Here is a 16679-nt window from a genome sequence, read left to right on the forward strand (position 1 = left end):
AAGACGTCATCGGACTGAAAAGGTTAAGGAGCTTCCTCAGATTTTCAAGAAGCTTCCCCAGACTTTAAAAGGAGTCCCTTCAGATTTCAAAGCCTTACCTCCGTCGTCCAGTACTACAAAGCTCATCATTTACAAAACTTATACCTAACTTTGAGCTCGAAGATTTACAAAGCTCATAACATTTACAAAACTTATACCTAACTTTTGAGCACCAAGATTTACAAAGCTCACCACATTTACAAAACTTATACCTAACTTGGGGCTCCAAGATTTACAAAGCTCATCACATTTACAAAACTTATACCTAACTTTTGAGCACCAGGATTTACAAAGCTGATATGTAGCATTCAGTATGAAGAAACGTCCTCATATTTACAAAGCTTACATCTAACATTAAGAATATCACTTGAATATACTGAGCGTCTTTCCAGCATCAGGGAAGGTCCTCAGAATAACACAGTTCTCCAGATTTACATAACTAACGTCTAACTTTATATTCACAACGCTAACATCTAACTTTCAGTGTCATGACAACCTTAGTATTAAACGTCTTATAACTAACTTTTGGCATTACATTAAATATACAAAGCTTTTACATCTTACTGTCAACATTACAAGTCACCAAAATTAACTGAAAACATAAAAGAAAATCAGAAATGTACAAAGACATAAGGCATCAGGCTTTCAACATCAGAGGAACTGTCTCAGTTTTAACAAGCTTACATCTAACATTTGGCATTACGTAAGACATACCCTACATTTACAAAACTTTTACATCCAACTGTCAAGATTACAAAAACAAAAAAATCGCTTTTTTTTTTTTTTTTTTTTACAAACTTTACATTTAACATTCAGTAACCAAGAGCCACTCAGTTAGATTTCCAACCTCAAAAGTATCTCAGAATTTAAAAAGTTTATCCATAGGTCTCTCAAAGTCAACACTCTTCTAGCACTGCAGGTCACTCAGAATACAAAACTTTCACATTTCAATTTCAGTATAAAAATGATTACTTTAATTTTACAGTGTTTACATCTGACTGGCAAGAACACAGAATTTCCTCGGATTTACAACATTTACATATTACTTTGAACAGCATGAATAACAATGAAATTAACTTACAGCTTCAGAATCCTTTAAATTTACAATGTTTGCATCAGACTTCAAGCATTAGGAATATGGAAACGTTGGTTGAGGGAGAGATACAGATTAAAGCCTGAATTCTGTATTTTCTCCGATGTTTCGTGCCACACAGAACTCATCTTCAGAGAATTGTGTGTTGCCCATAACGTTAGAGATAATAAAGAACTCAAACTCTAACCTATCTCTCTCCCACCCAGGATTTTCACTTGTCAAAATGGCTCATCCAAAAATCAGGAATGTATTTTATAATTTTAGCCAGACTTCTAGCTTTTGGTCCTACAAAACTCTCCAAAATTTACATAGGTAACATATAACTTGCAGTAGTGTAAAGGCCCTGAAAACTGATTATCTTACATTTAGCATTTGGTATTAAAAGTCTTACTTTCTTAAAGCTTACATCTGCCTTACAGTCTATGAAAATCTCTCAAACTTAAGTAACTTACAATTAACATTTGGTTTTGAAAAAGTCCTGCACAGTATTTTCAGACTTAACATCTATCCAGTCTTAGAGTTCATGAATATATCTCAAAGTTAAAATATCTCACATCTTACAATCGGCCTTAAGGAAAGCTTCATTAAAAGGCTAAAATATAAAGACCTTACATCTAACACAGAACACCAACATTGTTTGTCGGGTTACAAATCTTTCGTCTAACATTCACTAGATACAAACTTCTAACATATGGCATGAAGATATCCCTTGGGTTACAAAACTTCCGGCCAACATTCAATAGATACAAAACATTAATCAAACATACAGCACCAAGATAGTTCCTCAAGTCACAAAGCTTTCATTCAGCATTCAATAGCACCTTATTCTTCAAATTAGAATTTTAACTTTTTGCATCGTGAAAGCCCCAGCTTTACAATTTTGCAACTTAGGTTTGGCATTACAAAACTTTCAGAGCCATTAAGTTTGAAATCTAACAAGGTTTCATCTAACTTTCATTAAAAAAAAAAAAAAAATCTTACCAGTGTACAGACCTTTTTTCCAGCATGAAAACAGCCTCACACATTTACAAAGTTCACTTCTAAACTTCAGCATCACGAAAGTACCCGAGATTTACAAAGCTTAGATCAAGCTCACAGCAGATCAGTGCCTCATACCTACAAAGCCAATATGTAACTTTCAGAAAAAAAAAAAAACTTCCTGTTTATAAATCTTACAAGTAACGTCCATGTAACTCACTGTAGTATAGAACAGTTCTTAAGATTCATAAGGCTAGTATAACCTTCATATTTACATAGCTTAAACCTAGCTTCTAGCATGAAGATAACGTCATATTTATATATTTACATCTTACGAACCACCAACACAAGTGAGAATACAGAGGTCTACAAGTGTAGTGGATTAAGACACTCCAACCATATGTGACCTAAAAGCAACAGAAACCTGAGGAGTGATTGGTGCTTATTGCTCGCTTAATACTGTTCAAGGGAAGGCAACTGGCATGTCTCGCCTTAAATGTCTTGACTGTGTAACTTATTCTAGGAGCATTACATTCCTTATGGGATAATATAGTATAGGACTGGATGATGGATGAATGAATGGATGGATAGATGGACCTCTTATATTCAACATCATTATAGGGCCTCAAATTTTTTGGCAATATCCATGACATTTTTCCTTTGAGACGCTCTGTTGTCCTCTGTTCCTGACCCTCTCATGCCCCTCTGGGTACCCGTACCTAAGGGGTCTTTTGTCGCTCCCTTCCAGCTATTTTCTCTCTTCTCATTGTGTCTCCCGTCTGATGTAGTTCCTGGGCCGCCTGCAGGTTTCTTTTTGGGTGGCATGGGGGCTTCCTTCTTGTTGCTTTTGTTGCCATGTAATGGAATGCTTCTTGGAGGTGATATTTTTGGTGGATTTGGTGCCTGTGATGGAGGCACCTTGGGTTTTGCAGTGCTGGGAGGAATGACTGGAGGAGGTTTCTTTGCAAGACTCTCAGAGGAGTGAAAGTTTTCCTTATCTTCCTGAAGGAAAACATTCTTTGATACAGCAGCAGTTTTAAGCAGATTTTCTTCACTCTTGTGTGGCTTAGTGTTGGCTGGAGGAGGCGGAGGTGGCACCCCTCCGGGCCGACCCTTGTTACCCAAATGGGCATCAGAGGAAAAGGACCTATTGTAGGCTGGCCTTATGTGATCTGGTGGCGGTGTCCCCTGCCGTGAGCTGCGAGATCCTGCCAAGGGGTCCACTACAAAGCGACTCAGTGGCATTGACTTTTGACTCCCGAAGTTTCTGGATTTACGATTTTCATTTTCAGGAGGTGTCTTTGAAGATTTAGGATTGAATTTCATGAAAGCACTGATCAAACTAGACATGGACATGTGCAGTGAAGACCGCTTGCTGGAGCCACCATCATCCGTGTCAGATCCACAACCAGAGTCGACGGAGATGGACTGCATGTACTTTGGGCGGTCCAGGTCATTAACAGATTTGCGATGAAGGACAGGCGAGTTAGATGGCAGCTGAACTTTCCTCCTGAGATCTGGCGAGTTTTTGGGCGTGATGGTAACCACTTCAGTCACCAGCTTCTCATTGGCCACACCCCAGGAGTTAGTCTCTTGGCTTCCCTTGACATCCACGTCTATGCTACATATCATCGCCTCGTTTGCGCCCTCCTCCGCCTCAACGCTTCGCACAGACCTTTTCTTCCTGGCACGCTTGGACCCAACAGCCATAAGCCATTTCGTGGAGGTGGTCATGACTGGACAGCAGCAGGAGTCGAGACAGGCAGCGCAGCAGGGAAGGACATCAGATGTGGCAGTGTGACCCTTTTGCTTCCACCATTTGTGCAAGTAACCCCACAGGCAGCACACCACACACAGCACACCCACCAACAGAACAGGCACAATCCACGCTGCTCGAATCCAGTGGCTGAAGTCTGCAAGAGGGAAAATTATGTAGTTATTATCATCATTACCACCGTTGTTATGAATATCATCATTATTATGATCAAAAGAAGCATAAAAGAATTATCAGTGCATACTCCAGAGAAAAGTTGGGTACTTATGCCAAAGTGGTAACATATGAATGTATGTCTCACGTAGGACGAATGCAAGGATTTGGGAAATAGAGTATTAAGTCGATACGCAGAAGTGTACACACATTAAAAAGAAAACGCCCACCTGAGTAATCCATCGTAATGTTGCTATCGATGGAGCCCCCAAATCCCTTAGTGGAGCAGTCCGGGGGTGCGTATCCGGGGTCGCAGTGGCAGTGGTGCAGGCTGTTGCAGACGCCATGGCCAGAGCACCCGCCGGCACAGTCACCCATAGCCACATCCACACTCCGGCACTCCTGGTTGATGCACATCTGTAAGGACAGAGTTGGTTTAGCACACCCACTCCCTGAGGAACGATTTTTGTGAAAGAATTAACATTATTTTTTTTGGCAGTCAACTACCTCCATCCCCACACTCTGGAATGCTTGGAATATTCTCTCTCTCTCTCTCTCTCTCTCTCTCACACACACACACACACACACACACACACACACACACCTTCCCATCACCACAGGAGGCCCCATCAGGCACAAGCCAGTATGAGGAAGGATAATACTCTGAGGCCGTAATTGACGTGCAGGGGTTCCCATCCAAGGACACCGTTTCGTTGTAGAAGTGTTTGGAGAAGCGATGTTCCGGTGTGGACTGGGGAACGCAGTGGAGGGTTCCGCAGCGTATGGAACTGTGGAAAGAGGAGGACGATTGGGTTAACAGACACAGGAATACACAGGTAGTACATAATAACAGGTGGCCCATTGCCTATATCAGGTGGTCTTTGGGGGATACAGCTACATCTACGAAGGATCTGACCAACGTGTGTAAGAATAGGAGAAAACAAGAGGAAGACTCTCCCCAGCCCATCGCAACAGTCAGTGTCATTAATTTCTAGTTAATGTCATTAATTTCTAGCTAAAATTTGGGTTGATTTAGCTAGGTAATGTTAGGCAGGTCAGGTCTGGTTAGTTTAAGTTAAAGGTTAGTTCAGGTTAAGCTAGGATGTACTGTTAGGTTAGGTTTAGTTAACTTAGGGTAGCTACGGTTAGTTTAGGTTAGGCTAGGTTTTGTTAGGTTAGGTTAGTTTAGACTAGGTTAGGTTTGGTTAGATTGGTCAAGATTAGGTTTAATTAAGCTAGGTTGGACTAAGGTAGAATAGCTTAGATTATCCCCCTACTCACCCCGGACCACACGTTTTTAGGTCCTTCGTCCCCCTGGTCCATCCGCAATTGCCGCCACCATTTCCCCTGAGGTTGAGTTCGTCGTAGCACCTGTCATGGGCCGAGACAGAGCTGGAGCCGTATACATACTGGCAGCGGAGATCGTGACTTGAGCATGACCCCTTGTAGCACCGACCCTGTGATAGATGCATGGGTGGATAGATAGATTTATATGTAATTAGGTAGGTAGGGAAATAGGTTAGCAGGGGGTAGGAGGGTAAAAAGGTAAGTAGGTAGGCAAGCAGATAGATTGGAAAGCGTGGGGTAAGAAAGTAAATTGGTAAGTAGGTAGGAAGGAAATTAGGCTGATAGGCAGACAGGTAAACAGAGAGTTAGGAAGGTAATAGGTATGTACTGTAGATGGGTAGGATATCATCTAGATAAGAAAACAGACAGGTAAGGAGGAGGTAGGAAGGTAAATAGATTAGCGGGTAGGTAGGAAATAAGGTAGGTAGGCAGATAGATTGGCAAGTAGGGGAGTAGGAAGGTAACGAGGCAGGTAGGTAGGAAGGTAGGTAGGTGTGGTGAGATGTCCGTAAAACAATAATCTATCGTTTTTGTTATTCGCTTTCAGCTGAATGAAATCGAGTGGTGCTAACTGAACTTTTTTTTAATGTCAGGAAGAAGGAACCAAAGGCCAGAGACAAAAATATATAAAAAACTATCACGTACCTCGCCTCCGTTGCAGTTCGCCCCATCAATCTTATAGGTGTCAACAGGGCAGGCTTCGGAGTGACCTGAACAATACTCCGGCAGGTCACACTCATTGAACGTGGCCCTGCACACTTCTCCTGGGGGCTTGGGTGTGCATGTCTGTGGGGATGCATGGAAGGAATTATGCCCATCTACAAGGAGAAATAAAAATCATCACATAATTGTTCTCTCTCTCTCTCACACACACACACACACACACACACACACACGCACAATAACACCCCCTTCCCCACAGACATCCTCCCTCCGTCTCCCCACCCATCACCCACCTCAGTATCACAGCAAGATCCGGTGGCACAGGTAGCATTGACAAGACGGCAGGTGTTGGGGTCGCAGCACTTGTTATGGCAGAACTCAGGGGGCCCACAGTCGCATTGCTCCCCCAGCGCCTCCTGCACCACCCCGTCGCCGCACCCCCCAATGAACTTCTCCGGCAGGTTCCTCAGGCAGTCCACGCGATCCCTTCTCCTGGCGCGGGTGAGGGCGTGGCGGCTGCACTCGCTCCAGGTGTGTTCAGGCATGTGCTCTGGGCTGGAAGGGCATCGGTAGGTTAGCTTAGGTTAAGTTAAGTTAAGTTAGCTTAGGTTAGGTTAGGTTATTCTGTTATGATAGGTTATATTCTATTAGTCTGTTTAAAAATATGGGTCAACTCACACAGACTGAAGTGCATGATATATTGCCTACCAAGGTAGTTGTAACTTGATTTGTGTTAGGTTAGGTTCGGTTAAGTTAGGTTAGGTTAAGTTTGGTTTGGTTAGGTTAGGTTAAGTTGTGCTAGGCTGTGAAAGGTAAGGTCGTGTTAGCTCGTCTTAAAGTACAGAGGAGTAACTCACACAGACTGAGGGTGCATGATACACTCTCCCCCATGGCACAGGCAGTTGGGTTCCTCGTTGTCGTGGTTGAAGCCCAGGTTGTGGCCCAGCTCGTGTGCCACAATTCGACCCAGCACGCCCTTGTTGTCCCTGTCCCTCACCACGGCAGAACCGTGGTTGTCCCTGTGAACCATGCAAGGAAAGAGGAGTGTATTTGCTGTGTATCTGGTGTGTACTTGTGTATCCTGTGTTTGTATATCATATGTACCCTCTGCGTGTCTTCCATTTGTCATGTTGGTTTCCCCTGTGGACCACGCAAAAAATTTAAGTGTATTCGTTGTGTATTTGTCTTGTACTTGTCGTGTACTCGTTTTTGTATTTGCTGGGTATTTGTTGTGAATGTGTAGTGTAGTTGTTGTGTTGTTCTCCCTCACAACGACAGAATCCTGGTTGGTCGTGTGAAGTGTATGTGGAGGTTATTACTGTGAAACCTACTAAATGATCAGAAAATTCTCTCTCTCTCTCTCTCTCTCTCTCTCTCTCTCTCTCTCTCTTACTTGCATATTCCTCTTGTGAACGCCTTTCCCGCTGCAAGTCCTCTTAAATTCTCCTCTCTCCTGTTGGACAAAGAGAGAGACGTCGTTAGTTTAAATTAGAGAGAAATGAGGGTAAGAGTGACTAGGAGAGCAGCTAGAAGAAGAAGGAGAAGGGGACCGAAATCAAGGTGGAGGGAACAGAGAGTGAATGGCAGACTAGAGGAGTGTGTGAGTGAGATGGTTGGAAGGAGAGAGAGAGAGAAACTAGGTTGATGTAAATCCTTATGGGGGACGGCTTGACCCACTGAATCACCAGGCGTCCATCTGATTATGGTTACCACCCAGATTACCTTGGTTACATTAAATTATTCGGCTTGTCACTCAGTGTAGAGTCACCTGAAGGAAGCAGGTTAAGAGACGTAGCAGTAGGAAGAAAGTGTGTGTTTGCTAGTTGCTTTGCTGTATAGTACTTACTGTATATATCACTACATGAAGTGAATGGATGAGAGGAAAGAGGAATTATGCCATGTAAACAGCTGTCAATGAGAAAATTCGGCTCTTAGTTAATGAATATAAGTCGAGTTCCATCATCAGGATAAGGTGGCCCTACATCTAATGAGTAGATGGTAAAAATGCACAGTCTTAAGTAAATATAACCAAGTTGTCATTAGGAAGATGTGGCTCCTGGTTTAAAAATTTCGGTCAGTATTTCATAATGTAATCAAAGCTAGTAATACAGACTAAGGCACTACTCCATCAAGTGAAAGGATGGAGAGGAAGCACAACCTTACGTGATCGTTACCAAACTGTCATCGTGAAGATCCGGCTCCTCTAGTTAATGTTGCACTACAATCAAATGAGTATAACTGAATCTCTTACTACATCAAGTGAGTGGATGGTGAGGAAGCACAAACTTACGTGAATATAACCAAGTTGTCATTGGGAAGATCCGGCTCCTCCTTTAAGAATCTGGGTCGGTATTCGCTCAGCTGGTTTAAGATACCGCTGAGATCTGGACCCATCCTGATTTCGTCGGAAGTCCACACCCGTATGCCGGAGAGCACCAACACCACGCCGATCTTGTTTAGGTACTGTGGGGGGGGGTGGATAGAGGGTGGATAGATAGATAAATAGATGGATGGATGGATAGGTAAGTAGGTAGGTAGGTGGGGAGATGGATGGATATGTAGGTAGGTAGGTAGAGTAGGTAGGAAGGTAAATGGATGCAGAGATTGGTATTTTGAAAGATAAATGGATGGATGGATGGAAGGGTGGATCGACAGGTAGGTAGGCAGGCAGATGGATGGTTAGATAGATGGACGGACATAACATACATACAGACAGACAGACAGACAGACAGACAGACAGATAGATAGATAGACAGATACCCATAGAGATAGACTGACATAAAGACATAGATAATTTATTGGCCCTAAAATATAAAATATCAAGTTCACAACAAAATCCAACACGAAATGGTCCAAATGCAAACTCTTAAAAAACATTAAAAAAAAGAAAAATAATCAAAAATCCATCTACACTTCTCTATCGGTTGTACAAATGAAAGGTGTTACTGGAATTATTTTAATGTGATATACAGAAATATGAGGCACACACGAAAAAGAATGAGAAGAAAGAAAATTATTCATCTTTTGGGGAAGAATGAAAACTATGGACTGCCGGCATATTTTTGCTTGTGTCTGCATACGTATTAAAGAAGTACAGAGTGAGAAATAAGTGTCTTCTCAAAATCTGACAAATACGTGGCGGAAAAGTGGAAGCATCTGAAACACGCACTAGTAGAGACTGGGTTTTCATTGTACTTCGCCAGGTGTAAATTTTCTTCGGTTGGAACACAGGTAAACTATAAATATACAACACGGGTGATGGAGAGAGACGCTTTCTTGCTGTGGCACTGATTTAAGCGGGCGGCTCCATTGCCCGGCTAAACAAACGCCCCTCAGCTTTTTTCCTGTCCCCCTGGAAGGAGGATGTGGACTGCAGGAGGACAGCAGCCTCAGCCCGCAGCCCACTGGGTTCACGTTCAGATGAGCCTGGATTTGTAACTACTTCTATTACTACTACTGCTTGTACTACTGCTACTACAGAGCACACAGATAATTCGTTCCCCTAGATCTAATGGTTCAACAAGGTACCATCCACTCACCGCATTAGCGACAAAGACGACTTCCTTGATGTGGCTTTCTATGGCGGAGTGGTCGTAGCGGAAGTGTCTGTATGTCTTTGTGTCTGCTATAGCAACCATCTCGATAAATAGGGTGTTTTTGTCGTTCCATAGAGGTCCGTAGAGCATATTCTGTGGGAGTAGATAGATAGATAGATAAATTAAAAGATAGATAGAGATTATGGTAGACTTATGGTTATGGGTGGATGAAAAGAAGTGATGGATGATATTGTCTGGCTTGAGATGTAGACAGACAGACAGACTGATAGATAGTTGGATAAATAGATAGGTAGGTAGATAGATACATGGATAGATAGATAGATAGACAGGTAGATTGCCAGTAAGACAGAAACAGATAGATAGGTAGGCAAAGTTCCGTCTGTATAAGTGGATAGAAAAGATGGTAGGGGTATAATAAGTAGCCTTGCCTTTCCCTCTCTCGCGTTCATTTGCACACACACACACACACACACACACACACACACACACACACACACACACACACAAATAGAGAAAATAACACACACACGTCCAACATATTCTGAATGGGAATAAACACACCAATAAGGAACTGAAGAAGCACACAGCCGTAAACATACTCTCGCACAAACACGCTAAAAAAAAATCATGGACAGGCACACTCAAATCCAAACACAAAAAAACGAAAAAACACAGCACCTTCATCCAAACAGGAGAAAAAAAAGCAAGAGGTATCACTCAAGCAAGCAAGCAAGCAATAGCACTCACAAACAAACAAGAACTCTCACAAACAAACAATGAAACACGAAACTCAGCTACTCCTTAGGGTCCGTAGAAGCACAGGGGAAGGGGAGGAAAGGGGGACGAAGGTATATGGAAAGGGGACGAGGGTATATAAAAACTGGACCCATATTAAGTGGTATTTCTAGTATTATTTACAGAGCTTTCGGTCACGGTGTCTCCTGTTATCGTTCCCTGATGTGGTGGGAAAGGTTAACGTACTGAGACTGTCGTGTTGTGTGGTGTTTGCTGTGTGTGTGTGTGTGTGTGTGTGTGTGTGTGTGTGTGTGTGTGTGTGTGTGTGTGTAAATGTTTTCTTATTATGAATGGTGTGTGTAAGAGTGTATGTGGCTACTCTACTTTAGATGGACACACACACACACACACACACACACACACACACACACACACACACACACACACACACACACACACACACACACACACACACACAGTTAGCTCCTGAAACCTGAGCAAGTGAGTACAAAAAGCTAAACTTCTCCCATCAAAGTCTCCAGTTCTAAACATAGCCTCCTTTTTCTCCTCTAGCTCTTCTTTTTCTTCTTCCTCTTGGTTTTCCTTTCTTCCTCCTCTTCGCCTTCCTCTCTTTCTACTTCCTCTTCGTCTTCCTCTTCCTCTTTGTCCTCTACATCTTCCCCATCCTTCTCTTTAAACAATTTCTCCACCGGCTTACCATAAATCTTCTAATGATCATAATAATAATAATAATAATAATAATAATAATAATAATAAATATAAATATAATAATAATAATAATGTTACCAGATCCCTAATAACCAACACTAATTACTGATACTCTCCTGCCAATTGATACAAATATCTAACTGCAATAACTAATACTGATAAACAATGTCACCTAAGGACTTATACCTGATAACGAATAACTAATTACTTACTCTAGACGCTCGTCTTGCTCTCTGTTTGCTCTCTTCTTCTTCCTGTTTCCTGTTTGGTGTCTGTTTGTCTGTCTGTTTGTCGCTTGAACGGAGGGTAGGAGCTCTTGTGGTCAGAACTGCAAGTAAACAAAGGCAAGACACAGTCAAAAGTATGACACCCCTTACATGATGCGGCGTCAGGCAATGGATAGATACATAGTTAAATGGATGGATGGATGGATGATGGATGGGTGGGTGGATAGACAGATAGATGGATGGAAGAAGGGATAGATAGATAATTGTGCTGACTGATTGGTATTTGTCTTCGGCATTCGGTGTCCAGTCAAACCAGAGTCAGTTCCAAGGTTGATCGTGTGAGATTGAAAAGCAGTAATCACAGAGACATGAATAATTCTTAGCACCTCTTCCTTCTCGATTTATTTCGCATATTGCACCCTCACATTCTCGTGTATGCCAATTATGTCTTGTTAACATAGACAAAATTTTCAGTGATAACCTGCAAGACTGTAGTGAGGTGTTGTATGCTGAATAAGTCACTAGAGAAGATTTGCTACGACAGTTAAAGGCTACTCACAATACCAGTTAAGACCACCCCTTCAGTACAAGAACGTTAATCATATTTTACTCATCTCGTCAGGTAAGAAAGCTCCTTGACACCTCTTCCTAAGCGATTTATTTTACTTATCCCACATGTCTCTCTTATTCATTCATATTCAGATCATTCAGACATCTCCATACTCTGCATAAATAACGCATAAAGGGATAATAACCGCCTGTATTAAACAATAAATCGCTAAGGAAAAGATGTTAGGGAGCTTCCTTACTCCTAACTAACCCCTTTGCTTGAGAATAAATTAAGAAAGAGGTTGTCGTACTGAAGTGGTCAAGGAAGCTACTGTAGGAAAGATGGGATTGTCATTATGTGCTAGCAGAGACGGTGATAGTTGTGGCAGTCATTCTCTCTCTCTCTCTCTCTCTCTCTCTCTCTCTCATACTCACCCTTCTCCTTTTTGCTTTTTTTTCCCTTTTCCTTATCTTCTATGTTTATCCCTTCTCCCTCTCTCCCTCAGTAGGTAGACACTGGCAGACAGGCAGACAGACAGATGGAGAGAGAGAGAGAGAGAGAGAGAGAGAGAGAGAGAGAGAGAGAGAGAATCAGTTAGCCACTTCACTCCAAAGTACTGAAGGCTTTACTGCGAACTTAATCCCTTGCTTCCTCAGATAACGATGAAGAGCATTAGAGAGAGAGAGAGAGAGAGAGAGAGAGAGAGAGAGAGAGAGAGAGACTTTAATATAATGATCTGAAACTCTATCATCACTTCGAGCAAAAGAAAACAAAACACTCTCTGATCACTGAGTCAAGATAATTTCATGTGTGTGTGTGTGTGTGTGTGTGTGTGTGTGTTATTTTTTTTGTACAGTCGGTAGCAAAAGTCTTGTCCATTGTTCTGCATCTCTAACAATGGGGCTTTTAAATTTGTGCCCCCCTTGAAGTCATTAACCTCATTTCTGCGTTCTTTTTTTTTTTTTTTTTACTTCTGCGTAGTTTTACTTTTCATTTTTATTTTTTAACTTGGGAATTGCCTCTCGTATTAAAGGGAAAATAATTGTCATGCCGGTCGAATTAAAGTAGCCTGTCTGATTTTAGCATGAACTGTATGAAGTGGGACAGATTCTTTTCCTGAACACACACACACACACACACACACACACACACACACACACACACACACACACACACAAGAAATAGCACAGTACCTGAAGTCGTATTGAGCAGAACTCCTTGGCTGACCCTTTGCTTAGCTGAGGCTCGCTGGTTAGTAGAGACGCCGTGATTAGTTGGGACTCGTTGCCTCGTCATCCCTCGTCCTCGTCCTTCATCCACGTCCCCCATGTCCTCGTCCTCTCCCCTCGGCCTCGACTTCTTCAGGAGTATTAGTTATAATTTCTTTTTAGCTTGTGTTTGAGAATATTAACTTATACATCAATCTTTGCTAATATAACTAAAAAAACACGACGCAGCAAACCATAGTGAAACTCAGCGTGGAAAACACAGAAGGAAAAAAACTGTTCCTGATAATACTGAATTCCTATGGAGACCATTTTCATCGTAAGAATTTGTCAAGATATCTTACGAACACAATTTCTGTAGGTGATTAATTTTCATGCGACAAATATCCGTAACCCCTTTCAGCTTAATGTCCAAGTGTGGTCAGATTGAGGGGTTAATTTCACTGGTAACCAAGGAGACTTATTCCTGCCTCATAGCTGAGACTCATCGAATATCATGCAACCACGACCTAATATTCAACTGGTTAAAGTGGCCCAGTTCCCTCGGGTGAAAACAGATTAAAGTCACTCACCTCGCTCTCAGACCCAAGACCCAGCGTGATGTCTTCTCTCTCTCCCGCCACACTCTGATGTAAGGCTTCTCTTGCTCTCGTCCCGTTGGCAGTGAGGGCAGGGGAGGGCCGTGACGTCATGGGGTCTGAGGGCTGTCTAAGGGCTGACGTCACTTGCTGGTGGGGCCACAACAACAACAAGAGGGCCAGTGTAAGGAGGGCCAGCGGGGGGGTGTGCATGATGCTGGGGGTGGGGGGTAGCGGAGTCATCGTACTTTTGGTGGTTCCTCGGGAGTTGCCAAATTTTCTTACAAGTGGCGGAAGATATATTGATTTCTATAGCTCCTCCCTCGGCTGAAAATAAGATAAAAAAAATTAAGTAAAGCGACAGTGCAAAAGGACAGAAAAACGAAATAAAACAAAGCATATTAACGATGCAGATTATAGGGAGAAAAATCAGAACACTCATGACCTTGATAACAACGAGATGTTAAATTTGCTAGAGGACAAGAGAGGAAATGCCACTTATTATGCCACTCCCAAAATTGTCTGAAAATTTATAAAAAGCTGAGAACATAGATTTACGACATACAAGGGTCATTAGGGGTCAACAAAAACGAAAATATTCATAAAATTAATAGAAATATATGTGCTAAATTTGTCACATTGAAAGAGAGGAAATGCCAATGATTCTATTCCAAAAATCTATATAAAAAAATGAAACTGTGCTCTCTCAGTGCTGTCCCCTCTGACGTATGGCAAAATTAGAGCAAACATTATCTGAAATTTAATGAGAAAAGTAAATTAGCAATGAATTTGCTAAAAAAGAGAACAGCAGTATGACCAAAGTTAAATTTTAGCAGAGAGAGAGAGAGAGAGAGAGAGAGAGAAAAGGAGGGGGAGGGGGGAAAGAGAGTACTGACCATCTTTGAGAGAGCGGCCTTGTGTGGGTCAAGGTGACTCACGCCCCGCAGCATAAATTATCTTAGGCTCTTCTTAACCCTCTGCAGCTCCATCAAAACCTTAACTCCTGCTGACGACAGACTTAGGACAGAAATCGTCATGGACCTTACCCCTTTACAGTACAAAAGCGTCTTTATTCTTACTGTTGACTTCACGATTTGGTTTGCTTGTTTGTTTTACGGTGATCAGCCAGAGAATGATTATAGCCTCTAAGACCAGTGACTCATTTTATCGTTGTTGTTGTTATTATTATTATTATTATTATTATTATTATTATTATTATTATTATTCCTCCATCCATCATCCAATCCTACATTGCCCCATGAGAAGCGTAGGAGCCCAGGGCTAGGCAGTTTTTCCTGACATTTAAGATGAGAGTGAGAGGACAGTGGGAACACCTGACGTAAGCCGGAGTGAAATACAAAGTTTATACATCGCTGGAGAGGGGCGCCTTCACGAAGTGGCACCGATATGACCAGCTAACTCCACTACCCGGTTACAGAAGCATCCAATTTCCCTCCTGATCCCCCCAAAAGAGGATGCTGGGCTACAAAAGGGGAACTTAAGCCTGCAGTCCACCGGGTTCACATTTCAGATGAACACAGGGCTACAACAACTACTACTATATTGAGGCTAAGGGAAGGCTATCATCGTTCACGGTACTGAAGGGTGTAATGGCCAGGCAGCGACCCTAATGGCACTGCGAAAGCGATGATTTTCCTGTCGCCTTTTGGAGATTCAAACCTACGCGGGTAAAGTGGATAATTTTCAATACGACTAGTGTTTTAAATTATTTCATATGACTAGTAAGTATAAAGCTTGTAAAACAGACGCAAGACACACATGCACACGAAATATGTACACACACACACACACACACACACACACACACACACACACACACACACACACACACACACACACACACACACACACACACACACACACACTACGTGCACACACACACACACACACTACGTGCGCACACACACACACACACGCAAAGCACACAGAATACACACACACACAATGCACACACAGTAGGCACAGAGAACACACACACAGCTCCCCAGAACATCCACTCTACTGAATACACAGAGGACATCCAAGGAATTGAGAGGCGAGGAACACTTACGGAACACCAGCGGAACACCCAGCTACGGAACGCTTAGGCACGGAACACAATATATATACTAGATGATACGGAACATTCTTACTCGTTTGAAAGTACACATAAGCATAGGAAGTACAGCATATTCACCCTCGTACACACACACACACACACACACACACACACACACACACACACACACACACAGTACGGAACACTAGCGGAACACTTGTACGAACGGAAAACCCAGCCAAGGAACAGAGTACGGAACACAGAGTACACCCAGATAATGTAGGTCAGACGTACTCACAAGAAAATACACAGACGCGAAGCACATACATCCTTACATATACACACATACGATTTAGATACACACACACACACACACACACACACACACACACACACACACACACACACACACACACACACACACACACACACACACACACACACACATCCCTGCACTTTCATGCCCAAAACAAAATATACATACATACACACGAATAATACACACATTCGTACATACAAGAAGCTCACGTACACACCCCCTGAGCACCACAATAGAAAGGGAACACCAGCGAAACACTCACATCCACGGAACACCCAGCCACGGAACACAGAATTACGGAACACTGTAAGGAGCTAGACAGGACGGGGGCAAGCACAGACACACACTGATTCACCAGCCCTCATACCACACCAGACGAGAGAGAGAGAGAGAGAGAGAGAGAGAGAGAGAGAGAGAGAGAGAGGGGCAGACAAACAGACAGACAGACAGAGAAACAGACACACAGACAGACAGAGCAGACAGACAAACAGAGACAGACAGATAGGCAAACAGAGGCAGACAGACAGACAGACAGACAAACAGATAGACAAACAGAGACAGACAGACTGACTTACAGACACAGAGACAGACAATGATTAGACTAAAAATATACTGGGGAGAGAGAGAGAGAGAGAGAGAGAGAGAGAGAGAG

General features: G+C 42.6%; 1 protein-coding gene across 1 annotated transcript; it reads right to left on the reverse strand.

Annotated features, from left to right (window-relative positions):
- Positions 1-2725: 2725 nt before the first annotated feature.
- Positions 2726-16305, reverse strand: LOC145401080 (disintegrin and metalloproteinase domain-containing protein 24-like). The gene is made up of 10 exons (XM_080273451.1): positions 16290-16305; positions 9587-9736; positions 8338-8510; positions 6905-7066; positions 6341-6602; positions 6030-6170; positions 5319-5494; positions 4642-4825; positions 4268-4454; positions 2726-4023 (listed from the first exon to the last, which is right to left on the reverse strand). Exons 2-10 carry the CDS (start codon positions 9731-9733, stop codon positions 2726-2728), a joined length of 2730 nt encoding a protein of 909 aa, XP_080129577.1. The 5' UTR covers positions 9734-9736; positions 16290-16305.
- Between the last annotated feature and the right edge of the window lie 374 nt (positions 16306-16679).

This window comes from Coenobita brevimanus, chromosome 54 (assembly GCF_032717465.1).
Source record: "Coenobita brevimanus isolate Jiangsu-jjx chromosome 54, ASM3271746v2, whole genome shotgun sequence".
In the NCBI taxonomy this organism is placed as follows: domain Eukaryota; kingdom Metazoa; phylum Arthropoda; class Malacostraca; order Decapoda; family Coenobitidae; genus Coenobita; species Coenobita brevimanus.